This window comes from Theobroma cacao, chromosome 4 (genome assembly GCF_053813885.1).
Source record: "Theobroma cacao isolate CCN51 chromosome 4, ASM5381388v1, whole genome shotgun sequence".
Classification (NCBI taxonomy): domain Eukaryota; kingdom Viridiplantae; phylum Streptophyta; class Magnoliopsida; order Malvales; family Malvaceae; genus Theobroma; species Theobroma cacao.
The window spans coordinates 37532729-37547993 of NC_142642.1; the positions used below are offsets into that span (position 1 = coordinate 37532729).

The following is a 15265-nucleotide window of genomic DNA, read 5'->3' on the forward strand; positions in this document are numbered from 1 at the left end:
TACCCATTTCTGTATTAAACTGGAACCACACGGTATGGTGGTTGTGATACAGTGATTGCTGACTACTCAAAGAATACAGGCAATGGGGGCCTCACATGAAACGACAGCGTGCTTGGCCTTTTCTTTGTCGTCGTCCTCCCGCAGACCCCTTGAATCAAAACGAACCGTATCAAGGGTCAATATCTTTGTCGTTGTCCGCTTCATTATGCTCAACTAATTGGCCATTTTCTTCACCATCAGTCATGTATTTCAAGTGTCTCTTTTTTAATTGTTCTTAATTGTTATCCCTCTTAGCCTCTAAGCTGAATCCAAGTAGCAGAAAGAAAGCATTTGCAACTTAAGAAGCCTCTCTACAAGTCAAAACTTTCTGTCCCACTGCCCCATATCTCTATCACGACTCTGGCATCAAACATTCAACTTCTCTTAAGTTCAGCTACATCATGAATTCAAGGAATCCTTGTGCTAAGTTCAGGACGGAAGCCGCTATGAGAAATATACAAACTTCAGCAATATATGTGTGATAAGGGATGCTATTATTTTTTCTTGTAAACACGAGATTCTGCGCGAGGAACAATTACTACTTATTACATTTTAGGTTGGTATGAAAGATGTACATGCAATACATTTAAATGAACAAACAAATAAAAGATCTATGGTTCAGACATCTCAGATGGCTTCTTAACCTCCCGAAGCTGCACGGAGTTGTCAAAGCAGTGATAGAAACCAAAGTGTGGGAATCTCTCATACCAAGTCTCCTGCTCCACATGGGTGTCCCAGTGCTCCCCACTACTACTCTTGCCATATTTGTGAACCCATCCAGAGCCATTGTGGTGCTCACCCCATGTGCGATTCCAGCGATCACCATGTTGCCCTTGCCACCATGTTTCCCCCTGCTTCACACCATGGCCATTGAGGTCAAAATGTTCATCCCATTTGTCACCCCATTTTGCCCACCCACCGCCTTCACAGCGCTCTGCCCATTTGTCTGTGTATTTCACGCTGCCACCATACCCATCATATTTTTCACCCCACCTGCCAAAGGTGCAAATTAAAAGATGTGATCAAACATGTAAAATCAAACTGGAAGAAAATAACATCTCCATAGATTGATCTTTAAATATGGCAATGTCTTCAAGCGTCCAGTTAAGCTGAGTCAAGAATGATTAGATCAAAAACATTGCTATAGAACTGAGCTCAGTAGCCTCACAAAGAGGATCCAAAAGTAACCCCAAAAATCAATTCCTCTTGCCAACTCTTTACAGGGACAAGGATTTAAGCATTTGAAGAATTTATAGAGGACTTAACAGGTAACAATATCTACACGGATCAACAACTAAGAAAATGCTCTAGTAAGAAAATTATGACCAGTTCAAGATTGCCACCGTAATCAAATTCCAGACTGTAAAAACAGTGCAAGATTATATCTAAACTAGATATGAAGTTTAGTACCTTTCATGCCAAACATGGGCATGACCAGCCTCAAGGGGTGTGTTTGGGTCAATGCTGCACCACTTATGAGCCCATTTCTCAGATTTTCCAGATGCATCATAATGTTCCCACCATTTTTCTTGCCACTCCTCACCTTTTGCATTCTTTCCCCACTTATCAGCAGTTTTTTCAAGATGCACAAGCCCACCATCCTGCACCAATGAACACTTTCAGATTTTTTTCCTATTTTTTTCCTACTAACAAGTTTGCTTCAAACAAGATTCAGAACAAAAATATTTTTACATACTTCATTTTTTAGAACTGCTTTATAAAAAGAACCTAAAACTTATTAATGGCGCAATAATTCAGAGAAAACAACCGAGGGCACAAAAAACCTGTCATCAATAGCCTGTGAACTAGATATGAGATTCTCAAAAAAAGAGGTGTTTGTAAATGAACTAAAAATAGATCAGTAAGAAAATAACTAGCTTACAAAAAATCTAATACTACCTCTTAACCTTATAATAAACGCTCCTTTTTCAGGTTTTGCTTAAGTTATACTTGATGTTGTATCTAAATCCACATTTGAATCATTCACTAAAACCAACCCATGCTAAACTATGAAATCCAAATTTTAGTTATCCAGTTGTGAATGGACATATGAGCTAACCCTATAAGGGATTTGTCTCACATTCAGTTATCTTACTACAAATCTACAATATCCAATCCCAATCAGTCATTGTATGGGGTTCCACATATACTTACATGGAGCCCAGATGGAATTTACACTCATGATTATGAATAGCTGAGATTTCATAGTTGTATCACAATTAATTATAGGTTATCAACCCCTGGAAGGTAAACTGAGAAAAGATGAAAGTGATGAGAAATGTATTAGTGTGCTGCATATATGCATGTTTTACTAACCTGCAACATTGATTCTCTCCAGTATTCGCTCCAAATATTCCCCAATGCATCACGTCCTGATTTCTCAGAACCAAGTTCCTTGTAATCAAACTCATCAGAAGCCTCCCAGAACTTCTCTTGCCACTCAACAGCTTGGTCAGAACTAACACCCCTGATCATTGTCCACCGGCAAATCACACCATCAGGTCTTTGCTCAATTCCTGTTTCTCTCCACCATCTCGTTCCATCTGGATGGACTCCTTGGGTTGATAATTCTTTGGCCTTATGAAGGGCGTCAGCTGCTTCTGCAGCATGTGCTGAAAATTCAACTTCAAGGTCATGCTCATCGTTTACAGAAGTCTTCTCTACAGCAATCTCAGATGCTTTTGTTTTATCAACCTCTATCAGTGATTGAAAAGGAGGAAGATTGCGGGTGGTCTCGTAAGCCTTACTCTCAAAAGGAATTGAGAGAAAACCAACAGACTGATCTTTCTCCAAAACCGGATTGCTCGATATTGGATACTCCAAAGTTTGTTTAGCAGTCTGCAAGCCATCCATATCATCTGAAATCTCATCAGTACTTTGAGGAGGTGTCCAGGACCAAAAATCTGGACCAGGTGTCCCATTCCCAGAATTTCCCGACCTAGTAACAAAAATGCTCCCACTCTGATTTCCTGTTAAAATTAACATTCAATTTCCTATAACATTGCCTCATAAAACTGAACACAAAAAGAGTAAAACAATAATAATTTAACTACAGACTGAACTCTGATGATCATTCCTCCTTTTGGTTCTGGTAAAACCATCAACAGACAACTGCTAAAATAAAAATAACAGACATGTTAATATCTTATTTCGAATACTAGCAATTATAAAAGTGGGTAAAAACTTACTTCTACTTCTAAAGATTGAAAATATGTTGACTTCTGACTATAAAATGTGTACGTGTTGCTTCACATGGAAAAGTATATTTAGCCACATCCTTGATGAGTAAGCTTTGCATCTATTTTCTTTTCCTAGTTAAACATAGTTAATGCTTTCATTTACCGCTCAAAAAAGATAAAAGCTTCTCAGATTCTTTTATTTGCTTCCAAGAAATGTCACTCCCTTTCAAAGAAATTACATCGCCAAATAAAATAAAAGTAATAAAATAACTTTAAACTTAAATCATTTATAAAGAAAAAAGAAAGCAAAATCGACAGAATAAATAACATTTTAAATTTCAAATTTAAAAATTTTAGTTCTCACCCTCTTCTTGCACTGTGATTGTTCTGTCATTTTCGTTCTTGGAATCCTCCTTTTCCGAAGAAGAACCGTTCTCCTTGAGAATCGAGCGAGCCGCCGCAATTGCCGCCGCAGCACGATCGATTACTTGCATTCTCTGAATCCGATCCCTTTCCTCCTTCGAAACTTCCAGAATCTTCTGGAACTCCTCGCTCTTCTTCTCGATAATCTCTTTACTCTCATCATTACCGCCAACGCTATCATCGTCAATCTTAGCCAGATTATTTGCGAGTTTCTGAAACTCGGTTTCTTTCCTTTCCCTGTCCACCGCTTTCCTCCACATATCGAGGTACGAATCACCGCCATCGACGACTCTAACAACCGTCAGGTTTGTCCTGCTTGTTCTTCCTTGATTAACAGTTTTTGGGGCGGAAATGAGCGCATGCTTACGGTTGTTGGAAGGGAGGGGAGGGGAGGCGCGTGGAGTGGCTCGTGAGAGGGAAGCCATTTTTCTGGGAGTTATGGAGAGTGAAGTGGAGTGGAAATGAAATGTGAGACTGAGACCGAAGATACACACGTTGGGACTCTCTTCTGACACTTTTTTGAAGTTAGCGCGTGATTCAGTGAGATTTACTCTCCTCCTCTTCCTTTTTCCTTTCCGGCTTTTTCTCTTTATTAATTTCGTGGCATTGAAGGAAAGTTCGGATGCGGTTTTCCCCGTGGTCGGTTCGCACGCAACGGATTTACCTGTTTTTTAAAACTGTGAAAATGAAATTAGACACATATTTTCGACACGTGGCAGCGGTTGGGATTGCACTTTTATTAACGACAGATTACAATTTCTTTTATTTGGGAAAGAAATTACTAACTACATAATATAACCTATAGTAGTATTTTAGTTTATATGAAAATCGCGTTTATATTATTTGAAAAATAATCATGGATTATATGAGAATTATTAACTGCTTTTAGCCTTTTATCAGAAAAAATTAATTGCACTTAATTTTTTTTTATTTTGATGATATAGTAATTAATTGTTTTTAGCTGATACTAATGTTTTGGGTCGGGCTACTTTTTTTGGCCCAGAACTACACTTTGGTTCAAACAGAGCTATTCCAATTCTAAATCCACGATCACATACCCAAGCCCATATGTCGGAAACTGGGCTTTATTTTTGAGGCCCAGATCTGTCAATTAGCTTCGGAATAGGATGATACACAAAGAAGCATCTGATAATATCTCGGGTGCGAACATTAATTACTATACAGCAATATACTTCATCCAGTTTTTCTCATTTTGCTTTAGGAATTGTGTATCACTTCATTGACCTTGCTTGCATGTGTTGTCGCATGAACATTTATTTATTTTTATTTGAAAAAGAGATTTGAATATGATTGGTTCGACCATCAACATTTCATTTTTAAATACCTTGAAAAGTTGTCACAGAGATTTGAAACTGGGAATAGGCATAGTGTCACTTAACCCGAACCCTTTGTCTTCCATGGAGCGTTACCTTGTTAGTCCGGAGATTGGCAATGATTCGAGCAGATTTTGTAAGACGGAAATCCCTATGTTGGAGATAATGCGGAAAGTGGAATCCAATTTATTACTGCAAAAAGGTGCTTCTATTTTTACAAGAAGTTTAATTTACACCCTATAAAACAAAACGTGGACCTTTAGTTGGCGGAATATCGGGAGGTACAGACGGTGGCGCCACGTAATCCGGGGGAGTTGATGGCTGCGGCACGTGATCAGGCGGTAAGGGAGGATCCACTTGAGGCGGCGGTGGCCTACCAGGTGGGGGGACAGGAATTTCGGGACCACTTGGTGGAGGCCCGAGTGGGGGCTTTGGAAAATCAGGGCCAGGGTCAGGCCTGGGACGACCAAGTGGCGGAGGATCGTTGGTGGTGAATTCCAGCGGGGTGTCGGAAGGGTCCAGATCAGGAGTCTCGGGAATCCTAGGGTCGACATCTGGCGGAACCGAAGGAGGGGTATAGTTTGGCCCTGAAGGAACCTCCCGTGGGGTCCTGAATGGAACTTCCTCTGGTGGCTCACCCTGGATTTTACTTTTAGCTAGTAGCCGCCGCCATGGTGATAGTTCAATGATCAGGATAGCAGCCGCATTGTTGGAATTTGTGGTTCTTCGCGAGATGGGAAATTTAGCTGTGCTTGATTTGAATGAACAAAATGGAAGGGACAGTTTCATGAGGCTGACCGCCATGGACATGTTGTGCTCGAAAGAACAGATACTCTAAAGAAACCTTTCGAGTTTAAGGAACAGAAAATCTAAAGGAAATTGACATGTGTAAGAACGTGGCAGTGTTGATACGTGCATCTCATGCAAGCTTGGGGACGTGGTCCGTGGAGTACGTGGAGGAGGACCAAGCATCCAAGTTCCAAGCCTAGTACACCTCCTGAAGGAATGGAATCGAATTCTTGTACGTGATGCGCGTTGCATGACATGACTATTTCACACTTTTACAAAAAGCAACCTTAGCTAATTGTGAGCTTATTCCCGAAAGAAGGGCTAGAGTTAACTAAGGTTTGTTAATCAAAGTATACCGAAAGCAAAAAAAATCTAGTGAATTAGGCTTTATATTTATTGCCATGAAATCATTGCAATAATAAGTAAATTAAGGGATAAAATACTCCAATTTTATAAGTTTTAAATAAAATTTCAAACGAGTCTATTAATTTTTAAAATAGATATTATGTTCAAAAGTGTAAACACCATTAATAAAAATTATAAAATGATTAAAATACCTTTTTTATTAATTTAAAAATTATTATCATATCTTAGTAGAGTCGATTGGTGCTTTTTATTTTTTTAATTAATAAAAAGTATATATTAATAGTTTTAAAAATAATAAAGAATAAAATTATCATTTTAAAATTATTACGTCATTAAATTAATAAAAACATTAACGATTAACTAATGATTGAACTTATATATCCAACATAATATATTTTTTTAAAATGAAGTGTCTGTTTCGAAAACTAATAAATTAGCTTGAAATTTCGATTAAAACTTAAAGAATAAGGTATTTTACCCTAAATTGAACTTATTAATTTGTACTATCAAATTACTTCATTAATGTTATCAAAAAATTCAAACGACACATATATAAATTATTGCAATGAATGACTATTTAAACTTTGTTCATCAATTTCTTTTCTTAATTTATACAGTGATTACAGACTTGATGGTTGACAGGGTTTAGGGTCACTAGCCTATTAAATTTCTTTAAGCGCTTGAACACTATTGGACATGGTATTTTTCTATCCCTCATGAATTAGGTAATTATTTAAATAAATAAATCATTAAAAATAAGGAAAAATACATTAAAAAGTAATTAAATAATATTTAAATTTACATTATAGCAATAATTATGGTCCCTTCCCTCTTTATTTTTTTATAAATAAAAAATTTAGATCATTTCTCGATTTGTGTATGCCATCCTTAGGCATAAATCATACAATTTTTTTATGTATCGTTTCAATTTTATCAATTATACTCATTGGCACAACCCCTTTCCATAAGTTTCTTTGGACAAGAAATTAACAAGATTTATAAAATACAATTTGAGTGAGAAAGATAAAGGTTTCACATATAATATAGTATAATATAATATATGGGTTTGTAAGTAAAAATAAACAATAACTTTATAATTTTAAGTAGACTATTTAAAACTTGATTCAAACATCGTTTAATTTTGCCAAAATGACTTTGCCTTTGTCAAAGTATAAAAGTTTATTCTTTCCCCAAAAAATAGTATATAAAGACTTTAGGATTAGTAACTTAGCTTCAAGTCATGATGAAACTTACCAAAACAATTGAAATTAGAATATCGATTTTAGAATTGTTCAAACTTCCTACCATTGAATTAGATTAAATTCTACCAAATATTAAATACCGACCACCCGAAATGGAAGTTTTTTTTTTTATGGGAGTTGAATGGGGGAAGGAAAATGATAGGCTGCCACACCGGAACTTTTTGTCATAGCCACGGTGGACGACACAGGATATATCAAGGCGCCCACGTGGCCAACGGAGACAGACGAAGAAGCCAAGTTGGCAAAAGTTAAGGTTGTAGACAGATGACAGCCTTGAAACAGTTTAAAAAAGCACGCGCTTCTAAATTTAAAACGGAACCGCGTGTTCTACACGACGTACGAGGACGGCGACATGTTAACCGTTCCATTAACTTCCATGTGTCCAGCACCGTGGCCCTACCGCCGCCTCTGTCACGCGCCATGTTATCATGTGTTTAAATACGCTCCAAAAGACCGGGGGGGGTCCACATAACACAATATTCTTTTTCCTTTTTCTAAGTACAGTATTTTAAAAAAAAAAAATCTTCCGATTAAAGTTTCCTTTTTAATCTTTTCATGGGGTTCTTTTTGACAAATTTTACTAACATCTTTTCCAGAGAATTATAATTTTTTTGTATTAAAAAAGAAATACTCAAATTCAATTTTTTAAATAAAGAGAAGCATGCATCAATCATTAATTTAAAAATTAACTTTTTTATATTAAATTTATATAGAAACATTTTAAGTTAATTCAAAATCAATAACGATAAACATTTTAAACTATTTTTAATTTGAATGGCATAATTAATATTATTATTATTGCGTATAGACATATGCCCGCATATATTAACATCTTACAACTTATTAATAGAGTCTAAAAAATAATTAAACGATATACACCTTTCCTTAAGTTACAATTCTCTTAAAATCTTAAGATATTTTAACACCATAATAGTATGTTCTTCTTTTCTTTCCTTCTTCCTCTTTTTCTTATTTCACTTTATATGAAAATAATGCTTTTTTATTATATAAAAAAAAACTTTGTTTTTTTATTTGTACTCACAAAGTCGTAATACCAGCTGATCTTCAATAGAAAAGTAATAATTGTTAAACTCAACATCAACTAATATTTTTTGTTTAGATGATACATGAGGTGATTTAATAAACTCTGTAAAAATTGATGTGAAATGAAAAAATATTTCACTCATTATGCATTAATTGTAATGTGATCACGTCATTAAGTTGTGTTTCGTGCCATATTGATAAAAAATATCAATTAATAAGAAGGTTTATCGTTATTAATTTTTTGTTAATATAAAAAATGTGTAATTATAAATCAAAAGATAAGATTTAAATATAATAAAATAAATTTTAAATAAATTTAAAAAGTAAAATTTTAAATGAAATAAAATAGATTAGAGATTTTTTTTAAGCACTTAAACCTTTCTCTTCCTCATCAACAACTTAAGGATGGAAGAGTCATTTACAAAGTCATCTTTGACTGATAACTCAATTTATCATTGCTAATTTGACAACTTCAAAGAAATAATCTAATCAATGTTCCTTTTTGTAACATCAATTATTCATGACTATGGTCTAAAGTCACGTTAATGTTTTCCTTTTTTTTAAAAATTAATTAATAAAAATAAAATAAAAAATTAATTTATTAGTTGGTATATGATTTTTTATTTAAAAAACAAATTTTAAATCTTCATTCTCCAAATTAAAAAAAATATTAATTTCAATTTGATTTTAATATTAAAAAAAGTTATTATGTATTTTCTTATGAACAAATGTTACCTATGTTATTGATTTATATTATAAACAAATACATATGTAATAGATAAAAAAAAGATTGATATAGTATAGTGTAGAAATTAATAGATTTAAATGTAAAATCAATTCCAAATTAAATTGATTTGTTCAAAAAGCAAAAGGAATGAAATCCAATTGATTAGGTGAAAACTTTTCACCTAATATCCTTTAAAAAGTAACTTAAGATTTGGAGTTCATAATTCCAAAATAATCCCAAAACTAGAAGGAATAATGAAGGGACCAAATCCGAGGAGACAACAAGAGCCTACAACTCACACTCGAAAAGTGAAAGTAGGAAACATGGCGTGGGAAAAAACAGGGGATAAAGAAAAAACAGAAAGAGACAAAAATAAATAAATAAATAAAGACACAGAAAATGAGAGAGGAAAATTAAATTTTAAAATTTTAAAAGCCCTCTCTGCTTTTTTGGTTTCCTTCTTTTTCATCTCTTTTTTCCTCTCTAAGGCCCAGAAACAGAAGAGAAAGAAAGAAAGAAAAAACAAAAAAAAAAAAAACTCTGTTTCAATACTCTCAGCCATCCCCACAGATCCATTTGTAAGACAAAAAAAAAAGAAAAAAAGAGGGTACTCTGTTTTTTGTTTTGTTTTGTGTTTTTGTTTTCAAAGAGAGAAGTACTTGGTTGACTAAGTTTAAGCTTTATGGGGTCCGTGAAGATTTCTGGGGCATCCTTATTTGCCTCTCTGCTCTCATGTTTTTTCTGATACAACAAGCTAAAGAGCTATAACTTTTGGCACTTCTTTTTTGTTTCTTCAAAGGTTGTTCTTTGTCCAAAACTAAAGCTTTGGCGTTTTGGGGTTTTTGCTTTTGGGTCAGTTGTTTTTGGATTGTATTGAATTGTGTTATAAAGGAGATGCAATCGGGTCGGTCACAATCCGTGGTGACTCCGATTCCCCAACGGGTTCAATCTTTTCAAGCAGCTGATACTAGAGGGAAGCATAGGATACAAGCTGAACTCAAAAGGCTAGAGCAAGAAGCTAGGTTCTTAGAGGTTAGTAAGAAGATCATCTCTCTTTTCTTATTATTGTTACTTTTGGGTTTTTCTTTTAGCTACTGCAATGTTGGTTTTCTTGTTTGGGGTGTTTGATTTTTAATTGCTTTGGATTGGATTGATAATCTGATTGTCTTTGTGAATTTGAACTGATAAATCTTGAAGTTAGGTTGTGGGTACTGCCAGTATGTTATTTATTGTAGACATACTGCATCAATTGCTTGTTTGTTTTCTCTGTTCAAGTCACCTGAGTTTTTTCTCTTGTTTTGGAATTTTCAAGTTCGATATGGAGCAAACGCCAGACCTTGAATTAAATCCTGTTCGCTTTTGCTATCTAAAGAAATTATTTTCACTTTATTTTTGCTAGACAGGCAGGGATACCCTGGATTCATTTATTTTTGATTGGTCAGGGGTATTAAATCCGGAAAATGGGAAGTGCATAGTATTGCTTTAAATCACCTTCAGTGCAACAGTGGCTTCTTGGTTTGACGATAACGTTAAGCCTTCTGCTATCAAAAGAATTTCTCTTAATTGCAGTAGCCCTTTTCTTCTCTTCCATCAAGTGAGCTTTCTCTGGTTTATTTCAGCAGGACCTTGGTAGACTTGTTTCAAATTGACCATTCAATTGCTTCTTTGTTTACTGGAACCGCTTTTGTTACTGTTCTCAGCTCTGTAGTTGTAATTGTCACTAACCCATGTAGAAGCCCTAATATTTTAAGGCATCTAACTGTAGATTCTTTCTGAGATAGAAGGACTTTAAGAACTTGTAGTTCCTGTTAGGCAGCTAGGTAGGTCTCCATATTCTGAAATTTGATTTTTGAGCCCTTTCTGGCTAATTAAGTTGGTTAATTTATGCTCACTTTCGACGGGTTATTTACAAGTCATCACACTTTCATTTTGGTTTGTCGGTTGTAACCAATAAGATACATGGTTGCTGTAGTTAGTTGTATCTGATTTGTTTGTATTTCCATTTCCGTGTTTTTTTTTTTACTTTTTGGGAACAAAAAATGGTATTCTGCACTTATGATCTATTGGAATAAAATATGCCTTCAGCAAAGAGAAGCTTCACTATTATCTATGCTAACTTGTAATATGGATGTTATTGCTTTGCCATTGCCCTCTTTTATATCCACAGCATGCAGGTTCTTTGTTTGCATACCCCAAGCATGATGGGAAAAAAATTCAATTGTACGTATTGTTTTTTCATGTTATTAAGGCACTTTAATTGTTGTAGGTTTCCTTTCCAAATTCCCTCATACTACAATCACTCCCACTTCTTTGTATGACTTATGTTTCCCTGCTTGTGACTTCACATCTTTGCCTTTCCTGCTGCAGTCAATGTGCCTCTACTGTTATGACATTTTTCTGAACTTTCTCTGGGTCAATTAGAGATTTATTACTTTATGTTTTTCTTTCTTTTACAAATTGGAAGGCAACTTAATTTGTTAATCAAATTAGAGTTGCTTTCGCATACTTTTTTTTTTTTGTTTTATGCTGAGAATCAGTTCCAATATCTGCAACTGTATGCAGTCTTGTATATTGAAAGGTGGAAAATGTTCACGGAACCATCTATGCTTAAGATTAGAACATAAAATGCTATTTTGGTCTATGGGTATCTGATGATTTGATTTAATCCTACTATCAATATTAGAATACTTGCTATTATTATTGACCTTCCATAATGCTCTGTGTACACAGGAGGAGCTGGAGCAGATAGAAAGGATGGAGAAGGCATCAGCTGCATGCAAGGAGTGAGTATGAAGAGTACTTGGTATTCATTTCCACTCTTAGCAGAAAAATTTAGGGCAAAGCTGATTTTAATTTATTTTATTGTGCATGACAGGATGCTGAGTAATGTAGAAAGTAGACCTGATCCACTGCTCCCAGTGTAATGCATCTATTTAACATCCCTATTTTCCATTTTCATTTTTGTGGTAATTCTTCCTAAAATGTTTCTTACAATACCTGAAAATTGTCTTCATCATTGGTTGGCAGAACAAATGGCCCTCTAAATCCCTTGTGGGATCGATGGTTTGAAGGCCCCCAGGACGCCCAAGGTTGCAAATGTTGGATATTGTGATAGTATTGCTGATTTGAAGAGTTGACTGTTATTATCTTTAATTTCGAGAGGCTTCGACTTACAGAGTTGTTGCAAATGTGAGAGCAATAGTGCCATCTCAGATGTTTGTGAGATATTTCATTGTGCAGAAAATGACAATTTTTACAGCAATTTTTTTGAATCCAATTTATAGCAACAATTTCTTCATTGACAATTGTTAGATGAAAAGCTTGATTGTGCAGAAAATGTCAAATTTTTTTTTCAGGCAAATTGAAATGTGTACAATCTACAAATTTTAATAGAAATAGCTCATACAGGAGATGGTACACAAGAGGTGACTCTGCTTCAGTCATCCAAATCCATAATATATGAAGAATGAGCTCTCTTTGATTGATAATCCCCTTCTCAACTTGGTGCTTTCCCAGTAACATGCTGGGCGATCCACCCTAAACCATCATACAACCCGTCTCCAGTAAGTGCACAGCAGGATTGGATGTGCCAATCATGATTTTTTATGCTGTGAAGTGAAAGGGCATCAGTGATCTCAGCAGGCGTCATTGCATCTTTGAGGTCTTGTTTATTTGCAAACACAAGGATAACTGAATGCTGCAGATCCTCATGTCCAAGCAACCGGAAGAGCTCATCCTTCATAATGGTGATCCTGGCCCTATCTGTGCTGTCTATCACCACAATAACCGCATGAGTTCCGCGATAGTATGTTGCCCACGATGTTCTTAGTCTTTCTTGCCCACCAAGATCCCAGACCTGAAGCAAACAGAAATATTTAGGCGCCCAGCAGATTTGTAAAATCTAAATGAAACCATCACATGCACCCTTCTCACCACTTTCTCTACTCTCCTTCACTTTTGCTTAGCACATAATTCAATGAAACAAAATTATAGCTACATTATATCGAGGTTGTGATCTCAAATTCTTTTTTAGAAAACAAAAAAACTTAAGATAAATCTTGCTATCAATGGATTGCTTGAAAATTGGATCTCCATGAAGGACAAGTTGAAAACCAAAGCAAGAACAAGATCTAAGTGACCAGATTAAATTTGTCAAGTCAAAGCTCACTAGCTAAACAGCATTCTGACATTAAGTGATTTCATATTATAGTAATTTGAAAACTAGATGAGAGAGAGAGAGAGAGAGAGAGAGAGAGAGAGAGTAATTCACCTTGGACAATTAAGGCTGCATTTGGTTGCTGCTTTTACTACTTTTTTGCTATTGTCTTTTGTTTTCCTTTTATTGTTTTATGTCTTGCCTTTTGCATTCTATTTATTTTTTTGCAAAATGAGCATATAGCAAATAAGAAAAGCATTAAAACAAATTAACCTAAATTAAATGAAGAAGAAAACCAAGTGTGGAGAAAGATCAAATCCTCCCAACCAACATAATGAACAAAGGCAGTATATGCCTAATTGATGTTATGTAACTCCTCTCAGATCTCTATACTTTCAAGACACATTTTATACATGAAGGAACATTCATGTGCCCTTTCAATACAATCTGCTTACAGCCAAAACATTCTTTTAAAGGGACCTATGATGTAAAAGGGATTAATGTTTACTTCGTATAGGGTACACATAGATTCTAATGAAACCACATAACGCGGCTTTCATTCAGAAAACTATGTAGCATCTTTTTGGAAACAGTAAAAGAAGCGTATAGGTTTGAAAGCAGATGGTACCAAGCCTCTTGGTGCATCATTCATTTATAGATAAACACGCACACATGGATGAACAAAAATGGGTAAAACAGATAAGTGACACATCACTGTCATCCAGCCATAGCCATATTGCATGACTAAATACTGTATCAGCTTCCTACAATAATCCACACCTCCATTGCCAAATATAAACACAAAAATACCTCCTCCAATAGAAAACGACAATAATCTGCTTTCCAAGTTCCCTAAACCATTACGAAGATAATTCCAAACAAAGGCATCCCGACCAAAGATCAGAGCTACCCTTGGCCTAAGATTGTGCATCGAACAAGTTCCAAAAGCTATGTACTAACTAACTTCCCTTCAAAATCAGATATGAGGGTTCGTTTTATAATGCTCATAAAAAATCACATTCAACAAGATATTCACCACGGTTCACAGTAAGCAAAAACTCCAATTTTGGTGGCTATATGATTTCGACATGGAAACTAAACAAAGAATTTCCAAGCTTCAACCTATTTAACTTAACCCTTACAACTTGTCCTTAAATACCAAAAAGCTATAAAAAAGATTCAAACCATTGAACCAATGCGCCAATAGACAAGCCCGCGATAGAAACTAATAGGCCCGTTAAGGGGAACTTGTTGAAACTATAACCCATCAAATTCTTCAAAAAAAAAAAAGAAAAGAAAAAGAAACTATTTCCACAAAATTAAATAAAAAAAGATTAAAAAATGAAAACCCAGAAATTAAATCATCTTGAAATTGGAAATAAAATCTCAAGAAAAAAGGAAGAAGAAGATTACCTCGAAGCGGATGTTTTTATAAACAAGCTCTTCAACGTTGCTACCAACAGTAGGATGAGTCGTAACAACATCTCCAAGGTGAAGCTTGTAAAGCGTCGTCGTTTTGCCTGCATTATCCAACCCCACCACCACAATCTTATATTCCTTAGCGGGAAATAGCATGAACCAAAACTTCGATACGAAAGCTCCCATCTTTATCGACTACCTTCAGAAAAACAAAAAAACATATTTCTTTATATCTTAAATTTGATATAAATCGATCAAATAAACGGATCTAAGAAGAAAATTTTTCATTTTTTCTTTTTACCTCGATTGGGAGATTCGGTTGTGATTATGATAAGAACGACGGTGGTGATGGAGGGGCTAGAGTGGATCGTGAACGAGGAGAACTGGATTCTTTGGGGGAATAGAGAGAAATTCCGATCTGGTTTTTTTTTGTCTCTCTTCTTTTTTGGGGAATGATCGAAGAAAGGAGGAATTTTGTTTGCGGGGAAGAAAGGAAAAAGAAAGGGAGGGGCATTTGCTGTCCTTGA

General features: G+C 35.2%; 4 protein-coding genes and 1 non-coding gene across 6 annotated transcripts; 1 reads left to right on the top strand and 4 right to left on the bottom strand.

The window, feature by feature from the left end:
- Positions 1–512: 512 nt before the first annotated feature.
- On the bottom strand, positions 513–4198 carry LOC18603087 (protein LIKE EARLY STARVATION, chloroplastic). Its single transcript, XM_007034849.3, has 4 exons — positions 3583–4198; positions 2356–3008; positions 1450–1640; positions 513–1032 (listed from the first exon to the last, which is right to left on the bottom strand). The coding sequence occupies exons 1-4, from the start codon at positions 4064–4066 to the stop codon at positions 651–653; spliced, it is 1710 nt and encodes a 569-aa protein (XP_007034911.3). The 5' UTR covers positions 4067–4198; the 3' UTR covers positions 513–650.
- A 933-nt stretch (positions 4199–5131) lies between these two features.
- LOC148763369 (uncharacterized) lies at positions 5132–5785 on the bottom strand. Its single transcript, XM_088805908.1, has one exon. It carries the CDS (start codon positions 5783–5785, stop codon positions 5213–5215), a length of 573 nt encoding a protein of 190 aa, XP_088662034.1. The 3' UTR covers positions 5132–5212.
- Positions 5786–6980: 1195 nt separating this feature from the next.
- LOC148763370 (U6 spliceosomal RNA) lies at positions 6981–7083 on the bottom strand. The gene has a single exon (XR_016026057.1). It is a non-coding gene; the product is annotated as a U6 spliceosomal RNA (small nuclear RNA).
- A 2829-nt stretch (positions 7084–9912) lies between these two features.
- Positions 9913–12468, top strand: AGG2 (G-protein gamma subunit 2). The gene is made up of 4 exons (XM_007034851.3): positions 9913–10195; positions 11894–11946; positions 12039–12083; positions 12191–12468. Exons 1-4 carry the CDS (start codon positions 10058–10060, stop codon positions 12273–12275), a joined length of 321 nt encoding a protein of 106 aa, XP_007034913.1. The 5' UTR covers positions 9913–10057; the 3' UTR covers positions 12276–12468.
- A 20-nt stretch (positions 12469–12488) lies between these two features.
- ARFC1 (ADP-ribosylation factor C1) lies at positions 12489–15203 on the bottom strand. 2 transcript variants are annotated; one of them, XM_007034852.3, is made up of 3 exons: positions 15040–15203; positions 14733–14937; positions 12489–13019 (listed from the first exon to the last, which is right to left on the bottom strand). In XM_007034852.3, exons 2-3 carry the CDS (start codon positions 14922–14924, stop codon positions 12660–12662), a joined length of 552 nt encoding a protein of 183 aa, XP_007034914.1. In that variant the 5' UTR covers positions 14925–14937; positions 15040–15203; the 3' UTR covers positions 12489–12659. The 2 variants fall into 2 exon arrangements, with proteins under 2 accessions (XP_007034914.1, XP_007034915.1); XM_007034853.3 differs by having other exon boundaries at positions 14733–14933; positions 15040–15181.
- Positions 15204–15265: the final 62 nt, after the last annotated feature.